The following is a 27857-nucleotide window of genomic DNA, read 5'->3' as shown; positions in this document are numbered from 1 at the left end:
TATCCCAGGGTACAGATGTTTCAGGAGGGATAGAGAGGGAGGTAAAAGGGGTGGAGGAGTTGCATTACTCGTCAGAGATGATATCACAGCTGTGATTAAGGAGGGCACAATGGAGGATTCAAGCACTGAGGCAATATGGGTGGAGCTAAGAAATGGAAGGGTGCAGTAACATTGTTGGGACTTTACTACAGGCCTCCCAAAAGTGAGCGTGAAGTAGAGGTACAAATATGGAGACAGATTATAGAAAAATGTAGGAGCAATAGGGTGGTATTGATGGGAGATTTTAACTTCCCCAACATTGAATGGGACTCATGTAGTGTTGGAGGCGTAGATGGAGCAGAGTTTGTAAGGAGCATCCAGGAGAGTTTTTTAGAGCAGTATGTAAATAGTCCAACTCGGGAAGGGGCCATACTGGACCTGGTATTGGGGAATGATCCCGGCCAGGTGGTTGATGTTTCAGTCGGTGATTACTTTGGGAATAGCGATCACAATTCCGTAAATTTTAGAATACTCATGGACAAAGACGAGAGTGGTCCTCAAGGAAGAGTGCTAAATTGGGGAAAGGCAGAGTATAACAAAATTCGGCAGGAGCTAGGGAATGTGGATTGGGAGCAGCTGTTTAAGGGTAAATCCACATTTGAAGTGTGGGAGTCTTTTAAGGAAAGGTTGATTAGAGTGCAGGACAGACATGTCCCTGTGAAAATGAGGGATAGAAATGGCAAGATTAGGGAACCATGGATGACGGGTGGAATTGTGAGACTAGCTATGATGAAAAAGGAAGCATACATAAGTCGTGGCAGCTTAAAACTGATGAAGATTTGGAGGAATATCGGGAAAGTAGGACAAATCTCAAACACGCAATAAAGAGGGCTAAAAGGGGTCATGAAATATCTTTGGCTAACAGGGTTAAGGAAAATCCCAAAGCCTTTTATTCGTATATAAGGAGCAAGAGGGTAACTAGAGAAAGGATTGGCCCACTCAAAGACAAAAGAGGGAATTTATGTGTGGAGCCAGAGGAAATGGGTGAGATTCGTAATGAGTACTTTGCATCGGTATTCACCAAGGAGAGGGACATGACGGATGTTGAGGCTAGGGATGGATGTTTAAATACTCTAGGTCAAGTCGGCATAAGGAGGGAGGAAGTTTTGGGTATTCTAAAAGGCATTAAGGTGGACAAGTCCCCAGTTCTGGATGGTATCTATCCCAGGTTACTGAGGAAAGTGAGGGACAAAATAGCTGGGGCCTTAACAGGTATCTTTGCAGCATCCTTGAGCACGGGTGAGGTCCCGGAGGACTGGAGAATTGCTAATGTTGTCCCTTTGTTTAAGAAGGGTAGCAGGGATAATCCAGGGAATTATAGACCTGTGAGCTTGACGTCAGTTGGAGAAGATACTGAGGGATAGGATCTATTCACATTTGGAAGAAAATAGACTTATCTGTATAGGTAACATGGTTTTGTGCAGGGAAGGTCATGTCTTACAAACCTAATAGAATTCTTTGAGGAAGTGACAAAGTTGATGAGGGAAGGGCTGTAGATGTCATATACATGGACTTCAGTAAGGCGTTTGATAAAGTTTCCCATGGCAGGTTGATGGAAAAAGTGAAGTCATATGGGGTTCAGGGTGTACTAGCTAGATGGATAAAGAACTGGCTGGGCAACAGGAGACAGAGAGTAGTGGTGGAAGGGAGTGTCTCAAAATGGAGAAAGGTGACTAGTGGTGTTCCACAGGGATCCGTGCTCGGACCACTGTTGTTTGTGATATACATAAGCATAAATGATCTGAACGAAGGTATAGGTGGTCTGATTAGCAAGTTTGCAGATGATACTAAGATTGGTAGAGTTGCAGATAGCGAAGGGGACTGTCAGAGAATACAGCAAAATATAGATAGATTGGAGAGTTGCCTAAGAGGTGACTTAATTGAGGCATACAAGATGATCAAAGGATTAGATAGGGTGGACAGTGAGAGCATTTTTCCTCGGATGGTGATGTCTAGCACGAGGGGACATAGCTTTAAATTGAGGGGAGATAAATATAGGACAGATGTCAGATGTAGGTTCTTTACTCAGAGAGTAGTAAGGACGTGGAATGCCCTGCCTGCAACAGTAGTGGATTCGCCAACACTAAGGGCATTCAAATGGTCATTGGATAGATATGTGGATGATAAGGGAATAGTGTAGATGGGCTTTAGAGGGGTTTCACAGGTCGGCGCAACATCGAGGGCCGAAGGGCCTGTACTGCGCTGTAATTTTCGGAAGAAAACCGATCTCAAAATATTAGCGTCAGACAAGGAAATATATTCCAGATATAATGGGACATGGAGGATACCTAATTTAATTCACCAACCATGCCTACCAATTATATTTCACAATTCTGACCCCCAGACCACAATCAGTAAGAATGAACAACAACACCTTCTCCACAATAGTCCTCAATACTAGGGCCCCGCAAGGCTGCGTACTTAGCCCCCTACTATACTCCCTGTAAACACACGACTGCGTGGCAAAATTTGGTTCCAACTCCATCTACAAGTTTGCTGATGATACGATCATAGTGGGCCGGGTCTCAAATAACGACGAGTCAGAATACATGAGGGAGATAGAGAATCTAGTGGAGTGGTGCAGCGACAACAATCTCTCCCTCAATGCCAGCAAAACTAAAGAGCTGGTCACTGACTTCAGGAAGCAAAGTACTGTACATACCCCTGTCAGCATCAATGGAGCCGAGGTAGAGATGGTTCGCAGTTTCAAATTCCTAGGGGTACACATTTCCAAAAATCTGTTCTGGTCCACCCACGTTGACGCTTCCACCAAGAAAGTGCACTTCCTCAGGAAACTAAGGAAATTTGGCATGTCCGCATTAACTCTTACCAACGTTTACAGATGCACCATAGAAAGCATCCTATCGGGCTGCATCACAGCCTGGTATGGCAACTGCTCGGCCCAAGACCGCAAGAAACTTCAGAGAGTCGTAAACACCGCCCAGTCCATCACACAAACCTGCCTCCCATCCATTGACTCCATTTACACCTCCCGCTGCCGGGGGAAAGCGGGCAGCATAATCAAAGACCCCTCCCACCCGGCTTACTCACTCTTCCAACTTCTTTCATCGGGCGGGAGAAACAAAAGTCTGAGAACACGCACTAACAGACTCAAAAACAACTTCATCCCCACTGTTACCAGACTCCTAAACGACCCTCTTATGGACTGACCTCATTAGCACTGCACCCTGTATGCTTCACCCGATGCTGGTGTTTATGTAGTTACATTGTGTACCTTGGGTTGCCCAAGTATGTATTTTTGTTTATTTTATTTTCTCTTCAAGTACTTAATGATCTGTTGAGCTGCTCGCAGAAAAATACTTTTCACTGTTACTTGGTACACATGACAATAAACAAACAAAAATTTGTAGCTGTGCACCACGTAGCTAATGGCAATGCAGAAGGGACTTGGCTGGAACAGGTCTAATATTAATTTTAATTCATCTTCAATGTCCCACACCCTTACCAACGCTGGGTATTGGTTGGGACTGTAGCAAACTCCTTAGCCCTGTGTACTCGAGAGTAGTTTCGTTCCCTCATTACAAACTAGCCTTTACCCCCAGGGCAGGTCTGGATGCAAGTCTCGAGTGCAATGGTAGCACAGTGGTCATGTCAGTGCATGAGTAAGCTGGGGACCCAGCCTATGGGTTCAAATCCCACCATGGCAATTAATGAATACACATCTAATGAATGAAAAAGGCACGTTTAAAATTCTGCTGGAACAGCATACTGTTTGGTGAAAGAATATGCTGACATCTCACTTTCATTTGAATTGTAACACTGAAAATTAAAGCCATATAAAAGAAAATGAAGATATTGCAGAGGGAGCTGAAATTACTCGTGATTTTATGGAACAAAATATGGGCAATAAATTTTGAAATGCTATCTTTTTCTTCCCCATGCCTAGTGCCGTGTACTACAGGACATGTTTCCCGTTCTGGTATAATGCCTTGCTACCCTTGTCCCAGAGATTATTATCAGCCCGATGCCGGTAAATCATTCTGCCTGGCCTGCCCGTTCTACGGTACAACCACCATCACTGGGGCCACCTCCCGAAGTGACTGCTCTGGTAAGGAGGAAACGTCACAATTGTTTTCCAATACAATTGTCCTGTTGACAACAGTCAAGGGGATAGAGAAGACTGGAAAACAAAATTGAAAAATAAACCCAGCTTGTTTTCTTTTCAAGGTTTCCACTCCGGATATATCTTGGCGACAGCCAGTCAACTCATTCCGACGTCACTGGTAACGAAATCGATGCTTGTAGCAAATCAGGTAAGATTCAACGGGCTCGCACTTTGGGTCACGCTTGATAAAGAAAACATAAGGACAGAGAACAGGAATAGATCATTGAGTCTGCTCCAGCGTTCAATAAAATCACCACGCTTCTCCCTCTGCTCAATTCTTCCACTCTGCCAATCCCTTGTTTCTCTTTGTGTCCAAATACCGATCGATCTATCTGGGGTAGAGGTTACAATTAGGTCAGCTGTGATCTTATTGAATGAGCAGAGCAGGTTAGAGGGGCTGAGTGGTCTACTCTTGCTCCTAATTCATACTTATGTACTTACGATCTCAGTCTTGAATATATTCAGTGGCTGAGCATCCACAGCTCCCTGCGATGGAGACAAGTGAAGACATTTCCCCTCATCTCAATCCTAAATGGCTGCCTCCTTATCCCGAGACTGACTCCGAGTTCCAGACTCCCCCAACCCTGGAGCCTCTCAACGTCTCACCTGTCAAGCTCTCTCAGAATTTTATACATTTCAATACGATAACCTCCCATTCTTCTGGGAAGATAGGCCCGTTTTTCTAAACCTTTCCTCAGGGACAACAACTTCACCGGGAATCAATCCAGTGAATCTTCATTGAACCGCCTCTAAGGCAAGTAGATGCTTCCTTAGGAAGGGTGATCAAAACTATGCACTGTTTCTGCAGAATTTAGTTACAGCCCCTCGATTCCACATCCAGCACTGAGGTAGCCTGTTTCAGGTAAGAGAGAGGGCACCACGATTTTGGGACACCCCGGGTGGGATTCTCCCATACCCAGCGGGGCGGAGGGGTCCCGGCGGAACGGAGTGACGTGAACCACTCCGGCGTCGGACCGCCCCAAAGGTGCTAGGCCTGCCGCAGAGTGGTTGGCGTCCCGCTAGCCGGCGGGATAGGGGCCTGGCGCCACGCCAACTGGCGGCGAAGGGCTTCCGCCGGCCGGCGCGAGTCGGCGCATGTGCGGGAGCGCCAGCGCGTGCTGGTGCCGTCCCCGCGCATGCGCACAGGGACTCACTTCCGCATTGGCCATCGCGGAGGACCACAACAGCCGATGCGGAAGGAATAGATTGCCCGCACGGCACAGGCCCGCCCGCGGATCGATGGGTCCCGACCACGGACCAGGCCACCTCCCGAGGCAAGATCCCCCCGCCACCCCCCAGGAACCCCAGATCCCGCCAACGCCGCCAGGTCCCGCTGGTAAGGGACCTACCCTGATTTACGCCGGCAGGACCGGCGACAGGCGGGCGGGACTTCGGCCCATCGCGGGCCGGAGAATTTGGGCGTCCCCGGCACCCATTGAGCCGCGCCGGACCCCGGCATTCTCCGAGGCAGGTGGCGCGACTCACGCCGGGCCGGTTTTTGGGGGGCGGGAGAATTGGGAGGACAGCGGGGTCGGGATTCACGCCGACCCCCGGCGATTCTCCCACCCGGCGGGGGGGGGGGGGGGGGTCAGAGAATCCCGCCCCCCATCTCTCTAGTTTTTTTAAACTGTTAGTTTAAAATGGAATCTGCGGGCGATCATTGTGAAGGGGTGCGGCTTCACAGGGTGGCGTAGCGATATTCTTACTGGTCTGCTAAACCCAAATTCAAATCCTGCCACTGCAAATGGTGAAATTTAAATTCAGTAGAAATGATGACCATGAAACCATTGTCGATTGTTGCAAAATCCCATCTGGTCCTTTGGGAAAGGAAATCTGCCGTCCCTACCCGGTCTGGCCTACATGTGACTGCAGACCCACAGTAATGTTGTTGACTCTTAACCACCCCCTGAAGTGGCCCAGCAAGCCTCTCAGTTCAAGGGCAATTAGGGAAGGGCACAAAATGCTGGCCCAGCCAGTGACGAACACATCCAGTGAACGAATGAAAAGAAAAGCAGCTGGTGCCAGGCAGGCAGGGCCGGTCTCCAAGCGTGCTCAGAACATTGGGCTCCCTGGGCCTACCACTGGGAGGCCTCCTCCAGACAGCTGCACATTTCCACATCGTCTCCAGACAGCTGCACATTGCCCCATTGTCTCCACACAGCTGCACATTGCCCCATTGTCTCCACACAGCTGCACATTGCCCCATTGTCTCCAGGCAGCTGCACATTGCCCCTGTCTCCAGACAGCTGCACATTCCCACATTGTCTCCAGGCAGCTGCACATTGCCCCATTGTCTCCAGGCAGCTGCACATTGCCCCTGTCTCCACACAGCTGCACATTGCCCCATTGTCTCCAGGCATCTGCACATTGCCCCATTGTCTCCAGGCATCTGCACATTGCCCCTGTCTCCAGACAGCTGCACGTTGCCCCATTGTCTCCAGACAGCTGCACATTCCCACATTGTCTCCAGACAGCTGCACATTCCCCCATTGTCTCCACACAGCTGCACATTCCCCCATTGTCTCCACACAGCTGCACATTCCCCCATTGTCTCCACACAGCTGCACATTTCCCCTGTCTCCACACAGCTGCACATTGCCCCCATTGTCTCCAGACAGCTGCACATTCCCCCATTGTCTCCAGACAGCTGCACATTCCCCCATTGTCTCCACACAGCTGCACATTGGCCCATTGTCTCCACACAGCTGCACATTGCCCCATTGTCTCCACACAGCTGCACATTGGCCCATTGTCTCCACACAGCTGCACATTCCCCATTGTCTCCAGACAGCTGCACATTCCCCCATTGTCTCCACACAGCTGCACATTGCCCCTGTCTCCACACAGCTGCACATTGGCCCATTGTCTCCACACAGCTGCACATTGCCCCATTGTCTCCACACAGCTGCACATTGCCCCATTGTCTCCACACAGCTGCACATTGCCCCATTGTCTCCACACAGCTGCACATTCCCCATTGTCTCCAGGCATCTGCACATTGCCCCTGTCTCCACACAGCTGCACATTGCCCCATTGTCTCCACACAGCTGCACATTCCCCATTGTCTCCACACAGATGCACATTGCCCCATTGTCTCCACACAGCTGCACATTCCCCATTGTCTCCAGGCATCTGCACATTGCCCCTGTCTCCACACAGCTGCACATTGCCCCATTGTCTCCAGACAGCTGCACATTCCCCCATTGTCTCCACACAGCTGCACATTCCCCCATTGTCTCCACACAGCTGCACATTGCCCCTGTCTCCACACAGCTGCACATTGCCCCATTGTCTCCAGGCAGCTGCACATTGCCCCATTGTCTCCACACAGCTGCACATTGCCCCATTGTCTCCACACAGCTGCACATTCCCCCATTGTCTCCACACAGCTGCACATTGCCCCTGTCTCCACACAGCTGCACATTGCCCCATTGTCTCCAGGCAGCTGCACATTGCCCCATTGTCTCCAGGCAGCTGCACATTCCCCATTGTCTCCAGACAGCTGCACATTCCCCCATTGTCTCCAGACAGCTGCACATTGCCCCATTGTCTCCACACAGCTGCACATTGCCCCATTGTCTCCACACAGCTGCACATTGCCCCATTGTCTCCAGGCAGCTGCACATTCCCCATCGTCTCCACACAGCTGCACATTCCCCATTGTCTCCAGACAGCTGCACATTGCCCCATTGTCTCCACACAGCTGCACATTGCCCCATTGTCTCCACACAGCTGCACATTGCCCCATTGTCTCCAGGCAGCTGCACATTGCCCCCATTGTCTCCACACAGCTGCACATTCCCACATTGTCTCCACACAGCTGCACATTGCCCCATTGTCTCCACACAGCTGCACATTGCCCCATTGTCTCCACACAGCTGCACATTGCCCCATTGTCTCCACACAGCTGCACATTCCCCCATTGTCTCCACACAGCTGCACTTTGCCCCTGTCTCCACACAGCTGCACATTGCCCCATTGTCTCCACACAGCTGCACATTGCCCCATTGTCTCCACACAGCTGCACATTGCCCCATTGTCTCCACACAGCTGCACATTCTCCATTGTCTCCACACAGCTGCACATTGCCCCTGTCTCCACACAGCTGCACATTCCCCCATTGTCTCCACACAGCTGCACATTGCCCCATTGTCTCCATACAGCTGCACATTGCCCCATTGTCTCCACACAGCTGCACATTCCCCCATTGTCTCCACACAGCTGCACATTCTCCATTGTCTCCACACAGCTGCACATTCCCCCATTGTCTCCACACAGCTGCACATTCTCCATTGTCTCCACACAGCTGCACATTCCCCCATTGTCTCCACACAGCTGCACATTCTCCATTGTCTCCACACAGCTGCACATTGCCCCTGTCTCCACACAGATGCACATTTCCACATCGTCTCCAGACAGCTGCACATTCCCCCATTGTCTCCACACAGCTGCACATTCCCCATTGTCTCCAGACAGCTGCACATTCCCCCATTGTCTCCACACAGCTGCACATTCCCCCATTGTCTCCACACAGCTGCACATTGCCCCTGTCTCCACACAGCTGCACATTGCCCCATTGTCTCCAGGCAGCTGCACATTGCCCCATTGTCTCCACACAGCTGCACATTGCCCCATTGTCTCCACACAGCTGCACATTCCCCCATTGTCTCCACACAGCTGCACATTGCCCCTGTCTCCACACAGCTGCACATTGCCCCATTGTCTCCAGGCAGCTGCACATTGCCCCATTGTCTCCAGGCAGCTGCACATTCCCCATTGTCTCCAGACAGCTGCACATTCCCCCATTGTCTCCAGACAGCTGCACATTGCCCCATTGTCTCCACACAGCTGCACATTGCCCCATTGTCTCCACACAGCTGCACATTGCCCCATTGTCTCCAGGCAGCTGCACATTCCCCATCGTCTCCACACAGCTGCACATTCCCCATTGTCTCCAGACAGCTGCACATTGCCCCATTGTCTCCACACAGCTGCACATTGCCCCATTGTCTCCACACAGCTGCACATTGCCCCATTGTCTCCAGGCAGCTGCACATTGCCCCCATTGTCTCCACACAGCTGCACATTCCCACATTGTCTCCACACAGCTGCACATTGCCCCATTGTCTCCACACAGCTGCACATTGCCCCATTGTCTCCACACAGCTGCACATTGCCCCATTGTCTCCACACAGCTGCACATTCCCCCATTGTCTCCACACAGCTGCACTTTGCCCCTGTCTCCACACAGCTGCACATTGCCCCATTGTCTCCACACAGCTGCACATTGCCCCATTGTCTCCACACAGCTGCACATTGCCCCATTGTCTCCACACAGCTGCACATTCTCCATTGTCTCCACACAGCTGCACATTGCCCCTGTCTCCACACAGCTGCACATTCCCCCATTGTCTCCACACAGCTGCACATTGCCCCATTGTCTCCATACAGCTGCACATTGCCCCATTGTCTCCACACAGCTGCACATTCCCCCATTGTCTCCACACAGCTGCACATTCTCCATTGTCTCCACACAGCTGCACATTCCCCCATTGTCTCCACACAGCTGCACATTCTCCATTGTCTCCACACAGCTGCACATTCCCCCATTGTCTCCACACAGCTGCACATTCTCCATTGTCTCCACACAGCTGCACATTGCCCCTGTCTCCACACAGATGCACATTTCCACATCGTCTCCAGACAGCTGCACATTCCCCCATTGTCTCCACACAGCTGCACATTCCCCATTGTCTCCAGACAGCTGCACATTCCCCCATTGTCTCCACACAGCTGCACATTGCCCCATTGTCTCCACACAGCTGCACATTGCCCCATTGTCTCCACACAGCTGCACATTCCCCCATTGTCTCCACACAGCTGCACATTGCCCCTGTCTCCACACAGCTGCACATTCCCCCATTGTCTCCACGCAGCTGCACATTGCCCCTGTCTCCAGACAGCTGCACATTGCCCCTGTCTCCATACAGCTGCACATTGCCCCTGTCTCCACACAGCTGCACATTCCCCCATTGTCTCCACACAGCTGCACATTCTCCATTGTCTCCACACAGCTGCACATTCCCCCATTGTCTCCACACAGCTGCACATTCTCCATTGTCTCCACACAGCTGCACATTGCCCCTGTCTCCACACAGATGCACATTTCCACATCGTCTCCAGACAGCTGCACATTCCCCCATTGTCTCCACACAGCTGCACATTGCCCCATTGTCTCCACACAGCTGCACATTCCCCCATTGTCTCCACACAGCTGCACATTCCCCCATTGTCTCCACACAGATGCACATTCCCCATTGTCTCCACACAGCTGCACATTCCCCCATTGTCTCCAGACAGCTGCACATTGCCCCTGTCTCCACACAGATGCACATTTCCACATCGTCTCCAGACAGCTGCACATTCCCCCATTGTCTCCACACAGCTGCACATTGCCCCATTGTCTCCACACAGCTGCACATTCCCCCATTGTCTCCACACAGCTGCACATTCCCCCATTGTCTCCACACAGATGCACATTCCCCATTGTCTCCACACAGCTGCACATTCCCCCATTGTCTCCAGACAGCTGCACATTGCCCCTGTCTCCACACAGCTGCACATTGCCCCTGTCTCCACACAGATGCACATTCCCCATTGTCTCCAGACAGCTGGTGTGAAATTTCATTCCTAACCCCAGACTTCAAGAAAGTGTCAGATGACAGCAGTCTTTCTGTGAAACACATGTCACTCATTTAAACGACAGCCATTGGCCTAATTGATTTCCTTAAACACTTCCAGATTAGGTAGATGATTATCATACGCACAGTTAACAAGTTCGCCACAGTTTCGTGAGACGTATTGAAAACATTCTTCAGTTGAATTGAAAATAAGTGTTTCTCCACCCTTTTTGATTGAAGGAGTTTAACGAATGCTTCTTGCAACCGTGCCAACACAATGGAAGCTGCCACAGTGTTGGATCGGGACATTTCTGTGTGTGCCAGCCTGGATTTACAGGTGGGTTTCCTCAGTTTGGTTTTCTGGGATCACAGCACAGTTATTACCGTGCTCTCTGCTAAATGCCGCCTTTGTTGTTTCAGGCTCCAACTGTGAAACAAACATTAATGAGTGTGCCTCAGAGCCCTGCCAGAACAGTGCTGCCTGCCAGGATGGAGTGGGAAGGTTTGTGTGCTTGTGCCAGCCTGGTTTTCAAGGTAGGTTTGCTCTCGCGACGTTCTTTCACTAACAGAACAAACAAGAGCTGATTTCCTGCAGAGTCCCCAAATATTCTCAGCCCACCTTTAGCTCCACGGGTTTTAGTGAGTTACTGAACTCCAGCGCTTCCCTGCTCGTGGCATATTTGTGAAAAACTTGGGAATGAACAATGCCTGTCCCCAAAATCGAAGGGCATTCGAAACTTAAACTATCCCCAAGTTAACATCATACATCCACATTGGTAAGCAGCACAGAAGGGGGCTGCTTGCACTACCTACACTACTCTTCCACATGGCCGTACTTTCCGTAAATCTTCATCGCCCATTCTCTTATGAGATCCCATGGTCACTGTATCAATCTCTCCCTTGGTACAACATTCCATCCTCCGGCAACGCACCACAAAGTGAGCGATCCCACAGCCTCTCCTCGCTTCTCAGCTCGCAAAGTAATGACCTCACACGACTAGCTGCCCAATGAGAAGGAAAGCACTCTCTCTCCCAGTGGAAATGGTTCTAGAATCTCCCTTTGCAATGATAGTTACTCATAGGTGAGGCAGTGGCATAGTGGTAATAAAGTCACTGGCCTCGAGGCTCAGGCAATATGGGGTCAAGTCCCACCATGGCAGCTGTCACTGATAATTGTAACAACCCATCCTGTGGCAAAGGAAATGGGCCACCCTTGGTCAGGTCTGACCTGCATGTGACTCCAGACTTCTAACTGCCCGATGAAACAGCTGGGTAAACCACCCAGTTGTGCCACTTAGAAAACTCTAACTGCAGCTTTTCAATAAAGTTGCTCAGCAGATATCCTCCCAATTAAGGAGGTGTAACAAATTCTGGCCTTCATGAACCCTTCCCTGATCTACAAGCCCCTCCAATTGAGGTCTCTTGTCCATCGCCAATTTCCTTATCATTTCCATTGTGGCTGTTGATCATTGAATAATGTTTGTTTTACTTTCTCGCTCTGTCCCTCTTTTCTCTCCATCCAGTCTTTCTTTCCTGCTCTTTCTTTAACTTTCTTTACCTGATTTGACATTGAATTCAATATTGCGATACTCCCTGGTTCACACTCTGCACTGCTCAAGAACCGTTCTCCAACCTGATTGGCTAAGGAGATGTACCGTTGCTTGCCCTGGTCACATGGTTCCCAGATGTCCTGTCGAAGGTGCTGTGCTGATTGGCTCCACTTTACAGCAAGTTTCATTGCAAAATCCCAGAGTGCAAATGCTTTGTATGGCTGACCCTGTTCATTCATCACTGATGTCAAAATCTGATCCAATAAGTGGCATAAAAGAACAAAGAGATCAAATATATCATTTCCTGAAAGTGTGCACACATGTGGATTATACTAGCTATTATAAACAAGATCATAGATTTTGCGGGTAAGGAGTATTCTGTACTGGACGACTTCCTCGGCCATAATCGGAACCAAACAGTATACAACTCGTGGATTACTGTAACTCAACAGGTAGAGTTTATATTTACGTGTGCTGTGCACTCTCACAGGCGTAAATATAAAGACTGGGCCGAAAGTTTATGCACCCGACTGATGATGTCACGAGAGCTCTGGCGAGTGCCGTTCAGCACTGCTCCCCACAAAGGGGGCCAGACGGAAAGGCACTCGTGGGGGTCTCCCAGGGGATGGGAGGGTCCCAGCTGCATGTCCTTTGGGCAGACAGGTGCCCTGGCACTGCTGTTCCACCTGGGTACTCAGTCAGTGCCTGCCTGGCACTGCTAAGGTTGGGTTTGGGTTGGGGGGAGGTCGAGAATTGCTTCTTGGGCTTCTCACTGCAGTAGGGAGTTAGGGTGAGCAGAGCATCCCACTGTACAAAACGGGACTATGTTTCTGGTCTCGGCTGCACGTTCCCTGTGTCCGGTGGCCGGTCACCTCAGCCCTGACTTTTTATGCAACCGGGTCATTCCAGGGCTCGAGTGCGACATTTCACAAGCTGCAGCCCACAAGTACATGTGTGAGGTCACACATGCCCTGGATGCCCGGGCCGCAGACTGTATCAACTTTGAGCTGGACAACGACCATCAAAATGCCCGGGCAAGAAGATTATTTACCGTCCCTGGGGTGCTGCAGATCCAGGGGGTAATAGATGGCATGCATGTTGCCATACACACACACCGGGGTAACGGGGAGTGCCCTTCATCAACAGGAAGGGGTTCCACTCGCTGAATGTTCAACTCATCTGTAAACACCACCTCCGGATCATGTGTGTGCACACTTCCCAGGGAGTGTGCATGACAGATACATCTTGGGATACTCGGAGACCCCCAGCGTCTTCGAGGACCAGCCCAGACTCTTCGGGGATAAGGGCCTGAGGTCCTGGAGATGACGCCTAGGAGGGGCCGGAGACCAAGGCGGAAACCTGGTACAATGAGGCACATGTTACCACCCGTGCTGTCATTGAGCGGTGCATCAGACTGCTCAAAACGCTCTGCTGGTTCACTGCAGGACACTCCCTAGAGGGACTCCCTATCTGTGGTGGTCTGCTGTGCCCTCCACAACCTGGCACAGCAGCGGAGTGGCATGCTAGAGGAGGAGGGGCCTGCAACCTCATCTGAGGGGGATGAGGAGGGGCCGGGCTGGAGGGACTGGGGAATGAGCCAGAGTCGAACTAGCAGGAGTAGCCGGGCGGATGGAGGACAGGCAACGACCAGGGCCCAGCATGCTCGGAGGGCCAGGGAGGCCCTCATCCTTGCCCGCTTCTCATTGGATGAGGCTTTGTCCGTCATCTCACCCCCTCCTGTCTCTCTGCTAACAGTGCCTCATACCCACCCTCTGAACGGTGTCTGCATCGGGGGCTCTTGATCTTGGACCATTGTGCCCAGGGGTGGGGGGGGGGGGGGGGGGGGTAGTGCGAGCAGGGGTTGAAGGGAGTGGAGATGCAAATGCCAGCAGGCCCATTGTGCAGATTTAACAAGGCTTCACTTGTGCCAAGTGTTGGCATGTTCTGGAGACTGCCCAAAGTGAATGATGAACTACAGAACATCTAGTTATGGAACAACTGCATGGTAAGATAACTGGGATAAATAAAATAATAAACTACTAACACTAAGCAACTAATGTAGAGCTACTGCAAAATATGTCTATCCTCCAGCACGACCTACTCCCAACTCCCAGACTACAGGGCCACATGGTGAGTTTACACTGCCACCTAGTGGTTGGAGGTCATGCATAACATTATCAACAAACTTGCTTTGTGCATATCATCACATCCCCTTTCTTTGGAAAATGAAATTATTTGCATTTCACCATGATATGCATTACCATTTAAATATTCAGAATATTTTACAGTCTGTCACAAGTTCAGTCTTTCTGGCTTGTGCCTTCCCCTTATAGACTGTCTCAGTGTCTGCTGAACTTGAAAAGGTTCTTCATGTTCCTTCGTGTTTGTTGCTTGTGTTTGATGTTCTTTGTGTATCGATGTGTCATCCTCTTGTTGTGTTTGTTCCGTATGTTCTTCTTTAGGTGTTCTAGGACTGTTGCATGCTTCTCCTGGTGGTTGCATCACAAACGGTTTGAGGCATTTCGTAGACTCATCGGCAAACCTCTTTGTGGATTTGGCTTGAAATCTCTTCCTTCCCTCCTTTTGTTTATTACCGAGTGGCTGCCTCTCTGTTTCTGGATGAGCAGATTCTTCAGCACTTGGAACTGAAGCAGTTTGCACCTTCTGCCTTTTGTTTGATTCCCGCACTGTGTGCAGACGTTCACTCTCCTGCACGATGTGTCGCTATCCGGGAGGATGCCCGCCCAATGTCTTCGGCTCTCATTTTACACTTTATCGTTCCATTGTGCTCTGCATGGAGTTCGCTCAGAACCACCGATCTTTAAGAATTCCGAATTACTATTCGCTTTTTTTTTTCAGCAAAACTCCATCAGCAACACTCAACTCTGCTCTCACATTATAGAAACTGGAGCAGGATTCTCTAGGCCCCATCCTTCGTGAAGATGTCTTCTCATCTTCTGCAACATTGGGTCCTTCTTGGTTTGTTCCTTTAGTTTGACGCCATCAATACAGGTCATCCATCATGGAGGTTCTTTATTGCACTTCTTTACATATACCACCGAGTTAACCCAGTTTGTAGGGACTTCAGTATGCTTGATGACACCGATGGCAGTCATCCTCTCTAGCTCTGCCTTTAGTTTATCCATTAATGGCGCTGGCACACGTCTCAATGCATGAACTATAGGCTTTGCATCTTCCTTTAATTGAATCTTGTACGTGTATGGTAACGTACTGAAACCTTGGAACGTTTCAGGGAAATCATTCAGTGTGGAGACCGAGGGAGGAGGGCCTGTTGCAGCATTGTCTGCACTATAGACTCTTTGGACGAGCTGGAGCTCCTCACACGCCTCAACTCCAATTGAAGACTCGCGGTCTGCCGCCACCACAGAAAACGTCAACGTGTGAATTTAGTTTTTGACATTGGCATCGAGCTCCCATGCTCCTAACAATGAGATTTTGTTACCATTGTAATCTCTTAACAATACCGTTCTGGTAACTATTTTCGGTTGAATCCTCAGCTTTTTTACATCGGACAGGTTGATGAGGTTGGTCCTCGCACCAGTGTCGAGCTTCACTGTTATCACTGTGCCATTTATGTTTAATGGCACTGTCCATTTATCTTTATGACTATCTGCCTTCAATCCACTATTGCGGCCGATTGGCACAAATGCATTGTTATTTGGTGCGACTTGAGTCTTCTTGTCTTCGCTGGATGTCGACAAAGAATATGTACTCTAGGCACACTTCATCAATAGTGCTGATAGTCTTTGTTTGTCTAGTCCTTCTCCTTGAATAACATTGAGTTGCAAAATGATTCCTGTCATTACAGATGGCACACAGCTTTCCATAAGCAGTGCATTGCCATGGCAAATGCCGTTTGCCACATCGTGGACATAAGATGGAAGATCAGGTCGGCCGCTCAAAATGGCTGCCTGCACTAGGAACACGTTTTTTATTCAGCTGCGTCACCACACTAATGGCGTCTGCCGCCTGTTCCGCCTTTGTGTCAAAACGCCAGAGATTCAGCGTGTTGAGTTGCTTTGCAGCAAGCTCACTAGCGTGACATATTGGAATCACAGTTCTAAGTTGCAGGTCTGTTACCCGCAGTTGCCGCTCGTGCACTCTATCATCGGAGGTTCCGAAAACTATCTGATCGTGCATCACTGACGAATGGAGTGGCTGAAATTGCACTACTGCACCTTCAACCGCAGGTTACTGAGGAAGCTCTGGAATGCCTCTCCCCGCATTCTGGGTGCGGGTATGGAACATATAGCACTCAAAGGTTTCTTCTTTTTTTTTAGGGGAGCAATGCCAATCGAATTGTTTAAGCACTTTGCCAAAGCTTTTGCTGTCAGCCTTGTTTTCAAAGACAAAAGTGTCTTGTGGACCTGCTACAGTGGGCAGCAACGCAGTACGCCTCCCATCAGGCTGTGCCTGCAGACCATGGGCTGCAATATAGCCTTTAAACTGTTGCTTAAACACCCTCCAATTCCTGTCTAGCTACTATTAATCTGAAGGTGTTGAGGTGCCTTGATGCCTTCCATTCCAGATTTCAAAGTCTTACCGCGCGTTGAGCACCAGATGCCGGAAGCTAGCACGGTTAGTGGCAAAGATGCGTTTTCTTCCTTATCCTTCAAAGTTATCTTCAGCGGTTTGGACTTTTTCATACAGAATCTTCGAGTTCTCTGTTAATTAACAACCTGGTACCATGTCATGTTCTGTAGACTGGCCAAAGTTAACAATGAACCACAGAACATCTAGTATAAATAATTTATTCTGGAACAACTGTGAGAGAAGATAACTAGGATAAATAAAATAATAAACTATTAACACTAATTAACTATTGTAGAGTTAATGCAAAATATGTCCTGCCGCACGACCTACTTCCAAGACGCAGATTACAGGGTCACGTGGTGGGTTTACACTGCCACCTAATAGTCAGAGGTTGTGCATAACTTGCTTTATGCATATCATCATAGGTGTTAGATGTTTACTGGTGAACATGTGAAACCTCCATTGTCCCGAGCTGTAGATAATTCTCCCCAATGCCTCCAGTGCCCAATCAGTGAACCTTAATCTTCTTAACCTTCCGTGCTCTGCCATCACGTCTAGGTGTGTCCTTAGGATGAACATCAGAGGTGAGGGCAGCCCGCTGATTCACGTGCCCTGTGGCCTCTGATGCCCTTGATGTATGTCCTCGGGAGGGCCTGGAGCCAGAGGGCCCGGCCCCCTTACCAGTGCCATTGGCATCGCCATTCCACCCTGTTCTGCCCGCTGACTTTGAGATGCGCTGGAGTCAGGAGGGGAGGGTAGATTCAGGTAGTGTGGAGACCACCATCATCTCCCTGGTGGAAGGCGTTGGGTGAGTCTCCAGCACTACCGGATGGTGCCCATAGGACCCTGAGACATGGATGGAGTGGCAGCCGGAGGCCTCTGAGATATCTGGCTCCTCCAGTCCTGGCAGCTCCCAATTGTCTTCACCATAGTGTTGACCCCTTCAGCGGTTCTCCTCAGCGACTAGGACATGCTCTGCAGTGCACCAGCAATCCCCACCTGAATCTGGGACATGTCCCTCATCAACTGAGACATGATGTTGAGGTCCATGGTCATCACAGACTGAGCCTCGCATTGGACACCAGCACACAAGGCATTGATGTTGTGCTGCAGGCTTTCCAATGCGGCCTCCACCCAGCAGTGTTGGCCATCTCCTGCACCCGTAGCTTTTGGGACTCCTCCAATCGGCTATACACTGGCTGGAGTGTTGTTGACATCCCTTCCTCAATCTCGCGGATTTGCCCTAATGTCTGCATCAGCTCGATGATGACCTCACCCAGAGGCTCAGCATCTGACTGGGACCCAGCTGAGCTGAGCCCTGGGATCCAGCAGATCTCTGACTGCCGTCTCCCTTGTTCCTGCCTCCACCTGATGTGCATCAGCAACTGTGTGCTGCCCTCCAGATTGTGCCCCAGAGGCCTGACCACTAATGTTTCCCACCGAGGTGAGTGTCTGTGCTGGTGGAGGAGGAGGGGCAGCTGTGACGCCTCGATGATGGCCGAGGTGTTCTCTTGGGTGGAGCAGGGATTGGGGGGGGGGGACCCCAGATGGCCCAGCCCATCGGGTGGAGATCCTGTGAGAGGATGGAGGGTCAGTGAGAGGGAAGGATCATTCTGTCTGACATGAACAACTCACTGGAGACCGGTCATCTGGGTGAAGGGGCAGTGGATCCTCACCTCTGTGACACAGGCCAACATCGCTTTCAGTGACTGCTCTCTCCTCAGCTAACCCCCGCGATCTCCAGGGCCTCTTCCTCAGAGGGGGTGGGAGGACTCTGATATCTGGAGCTCCGCTGCCCATCTTCTCCTGTGCGGACAAAGAGAGGGTACGGTGACCAGGTGGCATGTGTGGGCGCTGCACCTGGACATGGAGGGGTTGTGCTGGAGGATGCCAGGGTGTGCTGGGGCACAAATGCAGTGATCAGAGTGGGGAGGGTGCGAGGCGCCAGCCACTGAGCTGTTAGGGCAGGAGAGGTGGCGGTCAGCGGGGGAGGCATGTGGAACTGATGGTTGTCATCCTGCACTGTAGGCCAGCCCTCATGGTCACGCTGCCCGATGGCGGCTGCTCCTGTCCCCCAGGCAACATTGGCAACCCTACAGCTGGTCCTCCCACGCCCTCTGGGGAACAGGATGTCCCCTCTCACCACCACAGTGTACAGACACCTGGCCGGATCGGCATTCACAAAGCAGGGAGCAGGTCTGCGTGGTGCCATGTTCGTGTGCTGATGGGGATTGAGTTGGGAGGGAGCCTTGAAAAGCAGCTTCTCCTTGTTAGTGGCAAGCTGCTGGGCTCGCGTCTGGCGAATCAGCGAGAGAGAGAGAGACAGCCAGCACTGGCATGAAGCTCATGGAGGCTCATGTTCGGCACTAAGCGCCATTAAATACGGGCCGCGACCTTGCCGGCTCAGCCGACGGGAAACTCCCAGGAGGTCACGTCCAAAATGACACTTCCAACTGTCCCTATTAAATCACACCCTTTGTGTCAATGTTTTCCAGGTCTACTGTGTGAAAAGGAGCTGGACGAGTGTAACTCTCAGCCATGTCTTCACGATGGAAGGTGTATTGATGGGATTAATGCATATTACTGCAGGTGTACTGATGGGTTTGAAGGTAAAAACATATGTGTTCTCTGTGCCTTTGTAAGATTTAGTTTTTCATTGGCGAAATGATCGATGGTATTTGCTTAATCTGATTATTTTATTAAAAGATTTCTCTGGCTTGTGGACATGGATAACTGTTACCGTGGACAGATCTCTGAATGTACGGGAACTTCCATGTACCAAGGGTTGAAATTGAATTTCAATATGTGGGCTGCAGCAATGATTATGGAGAATTTAGAACAGCCCCTTCTGTTCCCAGCCTATCCGCCCCAGACTCCCTCCATCCAAAGAAGGCCGAATCCTTCTCGCCCGAGCACCAGTTTGCATCCTTTATTTATCGAGGCTGGTGGGTGCCCCGTGTCAATCCCATTTACCAAATCTCCGAGAGGCAGGGTCTCGAGGCAGACCCTCCTGTTTACATCCAGAACCCATGAAGTCATTTTGAAGGTTGCTCAGACACTCAGACAGTTTGGTTTACACAGCGGGGAGACAGTGACACAATGGTACTGTCACTAAACTAGTGATCCAGAGGCCCAGGCTCATCCTCGAGGGACTTGGGTTCAAATCCTACCATAGCTGCTGGTGGAATTTAATAAATCTGGAATATAAAGCTAGTCTCGGTAATGGTGGCTATGAAACTATCATTGATTGTTCTAAAAACTCCTCTAATCTCCTTTCGGGGTGGAAATCTGGCATCATTACCCGGTCTGGTCTATCTGTGACTCCCCTGAAATGGCTGAGCAAGCCGAGCCGTGAGAGATGGCCTTTCCAGCGATGCCCCACATCCCAAATATTTTGTCAGATTTAGTAATGGCTTATTGCAAAGCCTCTGCTGGAGCCCTGCCCTGGGCAGAGCTAACCAAGGGACAGCAATCTTTCTTCATATATTCAATCTCTCTTTTTAAAAAAAAAAAGATTTTATAAGGTTATTAAACAACAATTACTTCCACCATCTGCTTCACCCACTCACTGTGTTAGCAAGTTACACAATTTTCACCAGTCTCTCTCTCCCCCCCCCCCCCCCCCCCCCCCCCTCCCGAGTTCCCTGGTGGATGTATCAGCGACTATGTAACATTGATGGCTCCACAGGTGGGAGCATCTTCCCAAAGTCTATCTTACCAAACAAAGACCTCCTATTCCATCATCCCTTCCCCATTTCTCTTTGCTAGAGAAGGACTCCAGTCTGTTCAGTAGAACATAGAACACTACAGCGCAGTACGGGCCCTTCGGCCCTCGATGTTGCGCCGACCTGTGAAACCATCTGAAGCCTATCTGACCTACACTATTCCATTTTCATCCATATGTCTATCCAGTGACCACTTAAATGCCCTTAAAGTTGGCGAGTCTACTACTGTTGCAGGCAGGGCGTTCCACACCCCTACTACTCTCTGAGTAAAGAAACTGCCTCTGACATCTGTCCTATATCTATCACCCCCTCAATTTAAAGCTATGTCCCCTTGTGTTAGTCATCACCATCCGAGGAAAAAGACTCTCACTGTCCACCCTATCTAACCCTCTGACTATCTTATATGTCTCTATTAAGTCACCTCTCAGCCTTCTCCTCTCTAACGAAAACAACCTCAATTCCCTGAGCCTTTCCTCGTAAGACCTTCCCTCCATACCAGGCAACATCCTAGTAAATCTCCTCTGAACCCTTTCCAAAGCTTCCACATCCTTCCTATAATGTGGTGACCAGAACTGCACGCAGTACTCCAGGTGCGGCCGCACCAGAGTTATGTTCAGCTGCAGCATGACCATCTTTCCAGATGGGTCTGTCCTCTCAGTTCTGACATATTCCTTGCAATTTTATTTCTTGCACAGCCCATGGGCATAACTAGCTTTTGATCTTGAATTGCCTATCCTGTGGGGTTGACTTGTAAATTCAGATGAACAGCAGGTAAACATTCCTATTTATAAATCCATCTCTTTGGGGTAAAGTTTCTGCTTAATTTTGCTGGGTTTTTTTCAGCTCATTTACATCTCCGGTTGTCCTAATTCAACCACAAACTGAGTAGCAAGTGGGGGGGGGGAGATACTTTTGGAGAGATTTATCGACAGGCAAAGGACGATCCAGTTTGGACGTATCAAATTGGATCAGGAATCGGCCTCGAGTCTGCTCCTGCATTCAGTAAGATCATACCTGATCATGTACCTCTGCTCCACCTTCTCATACCATCCCCACAGCACTTAATTCCCTTAGTGTCCAAAAATCTACTGATCTCGGTCTTGGATATACGCAATAACTGGGCAAATTGCTGAGGTGATCCTGCTAGTGGGCATTGAGATAACAGGGCCATCTTGTTAACAATTTCAATGTTTCACTACGAGGTCTTCCCTCATTTTATAACTTTTTGCATTGCAGCCTCCCGGCAGTTTTTATTTTAATCTGGTGCCTGCTGCTTCTTCTTTCTCCCAAGGTGTCCACTGTGAGCTCGATGTCAACGAGTGCCTTTCGACACCATGCCTCCACAATGGGACATGTCGCAACCTGATGGGTGGATTTCAGTGCACGTGCCTGCCTGGCTTTTTGGGAGACGTGTGCGAGGTTAATAATAATGAATGCGCCAGCTTGCCCTGTTTGAATGGAGGGTCGTGCGTTGATGACATCAACATCTTCAGGTCTGGTTCACTGGGTCACAAATAGGAAGTTGACAAGATTGCTGTGCTTCAAGTTTCAGGATTGTCTCTTTAATTTAAGGTAAAATTGAGGATTAAAGGGGTCCTGTGACATCTGAATTCTGTCCGGCAACAAGCCTGGATGACTTGGTTACCAAGGGGCACAAATTGATTTGCTTCGCTACCAATGGTTAGACTGTTTGGGCAGCACGGTAGCATGGCGGTTAGCATAAATGCTTCGCAGCTCCAGGGTCCCAGGTTCGATTCCCGGCTGGGTCACTGTCTGTGCGGAGTCTGCACGTCCTCCCCGTGTGTGCGTGGGTTTCCTCCGGGTGCTCCGATTTCCTCCCACAGTCCAAAGATGTGCGGGTTAGGTGGATTGGCCATGATAAATTGCCCGTAGTGTCCTAAAAAAAGTAAGGTTAAGGGGGGGGTTGTTGGGTTACGGGTATAGGGTGGATACGTGGGTTTGAGTAGGGTGATCATTGTTCGGCACATCGAGGGCCGAAGGGCCTGTTCTGTGCTGTACTGTTCTATGTTCTATGTTAGTCTCCAAGTCTCACAGGAAAATGGCAATGTTGTCAAGTTTAATGAATGGTTATACTGCACACTGTCTATTTAATTCCAAGATAGAATGGAGCTGAGGGTCTAGAGGATAGTGAATTAGCATTTACCTGGTGGTAAGGCCCTTGTAATTCATGTTGCCTTGGTGTTGGGCTTTGGAAAAGGAGAAGTCACAGGAAGCCATTGTAGAATCAGGTTTCTTGACATATCCCTGAACCCCTCAGACTCGGCCAGTCTGCAAAAATTAGATATATATAGAGAGAGCGAAAAAGAGAGCGGAAGGATGGAGGCAAGCAAGTCTCCATTGTTCACCATGCTGAATGCAGATGAGAGCTTACACTTGGGATTGAAGAGTCCAAATTCAGGGGGATCAAATGAGGCTGGAAGATTTGCCTGGCTTTGACTAGAGGGAGTAGCCTCCAGGTAGGCCTCAAAGTGAAAGTCAGTTCAGGGGTTAGAAGTTATCCGGCTGGAAAAGGAAACCACCTGAGAACTCCAAGCTCCCACACACAGCAATGTATTAATGACCAGATAATCTATTTCAGTGTCATTATTTGAGGGATAAATATTGACCTGATCACAGGAGAGAACTCCCCCGCCCTTCTTCGGAAGAACGCAATGGGATATTTTACAGCCCCCAAAGTGGCAGAATTGAGCCTCAGTTCAATACCTGATCTGAGGGACAGCACCTCCGGCAGTGCAGCACTCCCTCAGTGTCAGCCTTGATTATTGTGCTTTTATGGTGGGACTTGAACCCAGAGGATTGTGGGATCAGAGGCAAGTGTGCTACACAATGAGCGCCAACTGACATTGGCATGGTTGTTTGGTTTTCCATGGAGTGATCTGGAGGTTTGTCCAGCTAAACATAAACTGTTTTTTGTTAAATGTACATATCCATGGTACTGTCTCCATGCCGGCACCTTCCACACCCAACTGCACAGGCAGTCTACTGGCATGTAACTTTGTACGACATACTGTGGACGATACTTTTCGCCAGCCCGCATTAACCTTTATTCTGCCCAACACCCTTGTCCTCTCCTCCAGGCATAAATGTAAGTTTAGCTGCCGCTTTAAACCATCCATTTAGAAGCAACAGAATGATTATGACTGCCTAATTATTGCTTTTCTCATTGTAGCTGCCAGTGTGCCCCAGGCTACACGGGTTTGGTCTGTGAAATAGATGTGAACGAGTGCGAATCAAATCCTTGTCTCAATGATGGGGTATGTGTGGATGATCTAGCCTCGTACATCTGTGACTGCCCACCGGGTTTCAACGGAACCCAATGTGAAACAGGTAAAGATCTCAAGACGCTGGGTTTCTGCTGCAATATGTCATCGAATCAGCTTGAAGCTCAGTTATACCTGTTACTGTGGATGAGGTTAATGGAGTGGGAGAGAAGTCTTTCAAATCAATGCTCACAAGAGTTGAATGCGGTAGAAAGCTTATTGGGGAATATTTTTGAGGTTGGATGATGGATTTAAACAGGAAAGATCAGCTCCAACACACTTTGCACTCCCCCAACCTGTGCCGCTCCCCTCCCCCCTCAGTTTTTAGTTCCATTAACTTCTTGTCTTCTAGTCTGTACTTGACGGAGCTTTTGAAACCGATATAAATCGTCCATTTCTACCGATGGGTAGGGTTGTCATAAGTTCAAAGAGCATTTGAAAAATATATTTGTTTATGAGATGTGGGCGCCGCTGGCTCGGTGGTCCCTTTTTGACCTTGAGATGGTGGTGAGCTGCCTTCTTGAACCACCGCATTCAATGTGGCGCACCCATTGTTAGGGAGGGAGTGAGAAACATAGAATCTCTACAGAAGGAGGCCGCTCAGCCCATCACGTTTGCACCGACGCTCTGAAACAGCTCCCCACTTAGGCCCACCCCCCCGCCCCATCCCCGCAATCACGTAGACAGTTAGTATGAAGAGTAAAAGGCAACTTGATTGAAACATACAAGATCCAGAGAGGTCTTGACTGGGTGGATGTGGAAAGGATCTAGTATTGGGGTCACTGTTTTAAAAAAATAAGGGTTGCCGTTTTGGACAGCGATGAGGAGAAATGTTTTCTCCCTGAGGAATGTGTCTTTGGAACTCTCTTCCTCAAAAGGTGGTGGTAGCTGAGTCTTTGAATATTTTTAAGGAAGAGGTAGATAGACTCTTGATCAGCAACAGGATGGAAGGTTATCGGGGGTAGGTGAGAATGTGGAGTTGCGGTTACAATCTGATTGGCCATGATCGCGAGAGGCCGAGTGGCCTGCTCCTTACTAATGTGTAAGTTTGTATGTTCGTATGTAATATATTTCTATGTCAGGATGGGGCGTGCCTTTGAGGGGAACTTGCAGTTAGTGCTGATCCCACACATCTGCTGCCCTTGTCCTTCTGTTTGGGATCAGTCACTCTGGAAGGTGCTGTCAAAAGAGTCTTGGTGAGTTAGAACATAGACATAGAACAGTACAGCACAGTACAGGCCCTTCAGCCCACGATTGTTGTGCCGACCATTTAACTTAATCTAAGGTCAACCTAACCTACACCCCTTCAATTTACTGCTGTCCATGTGCCTGTCCAAGAGTCGCTTAAATGTCCCTAATGACTCAGACTCCACCACCTCTGCTGGCAGTGCATTCCACACACCCACCACTCTCTGTGTAAAGAGCCGACCTCTGACATCTTCCCTATACCTTCCTCCAATCACCTGTCCCCTGGTGACAGCCATTTCCGCCCTGGGGAAAAGTCTCTGGTTATCCACTCTATCCATGCCTCTCACCTCTCTGCCTTCTTTGCTCCAGTGAGGAAAGCCCTAGCTCCTTCAATCTTTCTTCATAAGACATGCCCTCCAGCCCAGGCAGCATCCTGGTAAATCTCCTCTGTACCCTCGCTTGCTGATCAAGAGTCTATCTACCTCTTCCTTAAAAATATTCAAAGACTCAGCTACTACCAATCCACATCTTTCCTATAATGAGGCGACCGGAATTGGACACAATATTCCAAGTGTAGTCTAACTAGGGTTTTATACAGCTGCAGCAAAACCTCTCGATCCCCCGTTAATGAAAGCCAACACACCATACGCCTTCTTAACAACCCTATCAACCTGGGTGGCAATTTTGAGGGATCTATGTATGTTGACCCCAAGATCCCTCTGTTCCTCCATACTTCCAAGAATCCTGCCTTTAACCCTGTATTCAGCATTCAAATTCGACTATCCAAAATGAATCACTTTACATTTATCTAGGTTGAACTCCATCTGCCACTTCTCAGCCCAGCTCTGCATCCTGTCAATGTCCTGTTGTAACCTGCAACAGCCCTCAACACTATCTACAACTCCCCTAACCTTCATGTCATCGGCAAGCTTGCTAACATCTTGTAAATAGTACTGCTGCCTCTGTGTGTTGTCGGTGGAGGGACTGAAAGTTTAAAATGGCGATGAGGGTGCCAATTAAACGGGCTGGCTTGTCCTGGATAGTGTTGAGCTTCTTGAGGGTTGTTGGGGCTGCGTTCACCCAGGCAAGTGGAGAGTATTCCGTCACACTCCTGGCTTGTGCCTTGTAGATGGTGAACAGGCTTTGGGGTGTTGGGAGATGAGTGACTTTCCACAGAATTGCCACCCAGCCTCCGACCTGCTCTTGTAGCCACAGTATTTCCATGGCTGGTCCAGTTAAGTTCCTGATCAGCGATGACTCCCGGGGCATTGAAGTTGGAGGATTTGATGCTGCTGAATGCCAAGGGGGGATGACACTAAAAGCCCCATCTTAGAGCTACTTGATTTTATTCCATTCAGTTTTTTTAGTAAAATATTTTTATTCTCCATTTTCACATTTTCTTTAGAATTTACACCCCACCAACAAACAGTAAACGGTAACGAATACAATGTCAATCCCCTTATTAACAACAACGATCCCATCCTCCCACCACCCCCCAAATAACAGCCCGCATGACACTGAAAGCATCAAACAAAACAAACCCTCTAAAGGTGGAAAAGAAGAAAAAGGGATCAGGAATCGCCTATGGTCACCATTGGCATATACAGTCCACCCCCCCCCCCCCCCCCCCCCCCCCCCCCACACGCACACACAATATTCAATGCCATCTAATCCCCGAAAGAATACCGTGAATGACACCCATGAACCGTAGACACCCCCCACCCAGACTCCTCCCCATCACTTCCTCTTGTAAACTCCTCCCCCCAACCTCGGTTCCTTCCCCCAACTTTTCACCCCGGCTAGACTCACCGAAACCTGTTCTGCCAGGCTCCGATGGCCGCAGCCCCTCCCCCCACCTCACTCCCGTTCACTGGCCGGCTTAAACCGATCAGTGTGGAGGCCCCCACCAGGGTCTCCTTCCCCCCTGCCCGGTCCCAGGAAAACCAAGAAATATCCTTTAGCACACAACCCCAGCATACACACCCAAGCCCCAAAGAACCGTCATTGCAAATGAAAGTCCCAACTCTTTCCTTGTCCAAATAGATACAGCGTTGACTCATTCAATACATACACCAGCACGCAGTGAAAAAAATAAAGTTAGATGAGGCTACATCGGTACACGACCCGCTCTCAGTCCCATTTCTCAATTCTGTCACAGTCCTTCTGCCTTCGCAAACCCCTCCGCTGCTTACGCCGTCCCAAAATAAAAGTCCTTGGATTTGCAGGTCACCCTCAACTTAGCTGGATATACTATGCCGCACTGCACCTTGCTGATGTACAGTGCCTTCTTCATCCAGCTGAAGGCAGCCCGCCTCCTCGCCAGCTCCACCGTAAAGTCCTGGTATATGCGTATACCAGCTTTGCCCAGCACAGGACCTTCTCCTTCACACTGTACCTACGGAAACACACAGTTACTACTCTTGGCGTCTCACTTGCCTTTGGTATAGGCCTCCACGACCGATGAGCCCGATCCAGTTCATATCGGGAGGGATCGTCCCCCTCCCCCAATAGCTCCACCAACATCGTGGCAAAATACTCCGTCAGCCTCAGGCCTTCCACCCCTTTGGGCTGACCCACAATCCTCAGATTCTGTCGCCAGGATCTGTTTTCCAGGTCTTCCATTTTGGCTCGCAGACCCTTGTTGGTCTCTACCACCTTCCGTAACTCCTTCCCCATCGAGGTGAGTTGATCACTGGGCTGCGATAATACCTCTC

At 49.7% G+C, this 27857-nt stretch overlaps 1 protein-coding gene across 4 annotated transcripts in view; it reads left to right on the top strand.

Moving 5' to 3' along the window:
- Window positions 1-27857, top strand: part of svep1 (sushi, von Willebrand factor type A, EGF and pentraxin domain containing 1) — a 225490-nt gene that overhangs the window by 102661 nt on the left and 94972 nt on the right. For all 4 annotated transcript variants that reach the window (XR_005461542.1, XM_038804133.1, XM_038804134.1 and 1 more), the window contains exons 19-25: window positions 3947-4108; window positions 4228-4313; window positions 11086-11182; window positions 11266-11379; window positions 19445-19558; window positions 21966-22167; window positions 23865-24022. Coding sequence is in view for 3 of the 4 variants with exons in the window: in XM_038804133.1 (XP_038660061.1) it covers window positions 3947-4108; window positions 4228-4313; window positions 11086-11182; window positions 11266-11379; window positions 19445-19558; window positions 21966-22167; window positions 23865-24022 (933 nt within the window). In the remaining variant the exon portion in view is untranslated. The remainder of the gene's footprint in view (window positions 1-3946; window positions 4109-4227; window positions 4314-11085; window positions 11183-11265; window positions 11380-19444; window positions 19559-21965; window positions 22168-23864; window positions 24023-27857) is intronic.

The sequence above is a fragment of the Scyliorhinus canicula genome, chromosome 8 (assembly GCF_902713615.1).
Source record: "Scyliorhinus canicula chromosome 8, sScyCan1.1, whole genome shotgun sequence".
NCBI lineage: Eukaryota > Metazoa > Chordata > Chondrichthyes > Carcharhiniformes > Scyliorhinidae > Scyliorhinus > Scyliorhinus canicula.
The sequence above is the reverse complement of the archived record's forward strand: the minus strand, read 5'-3'. Positions and strand labels throughout refer to the sequence as shown.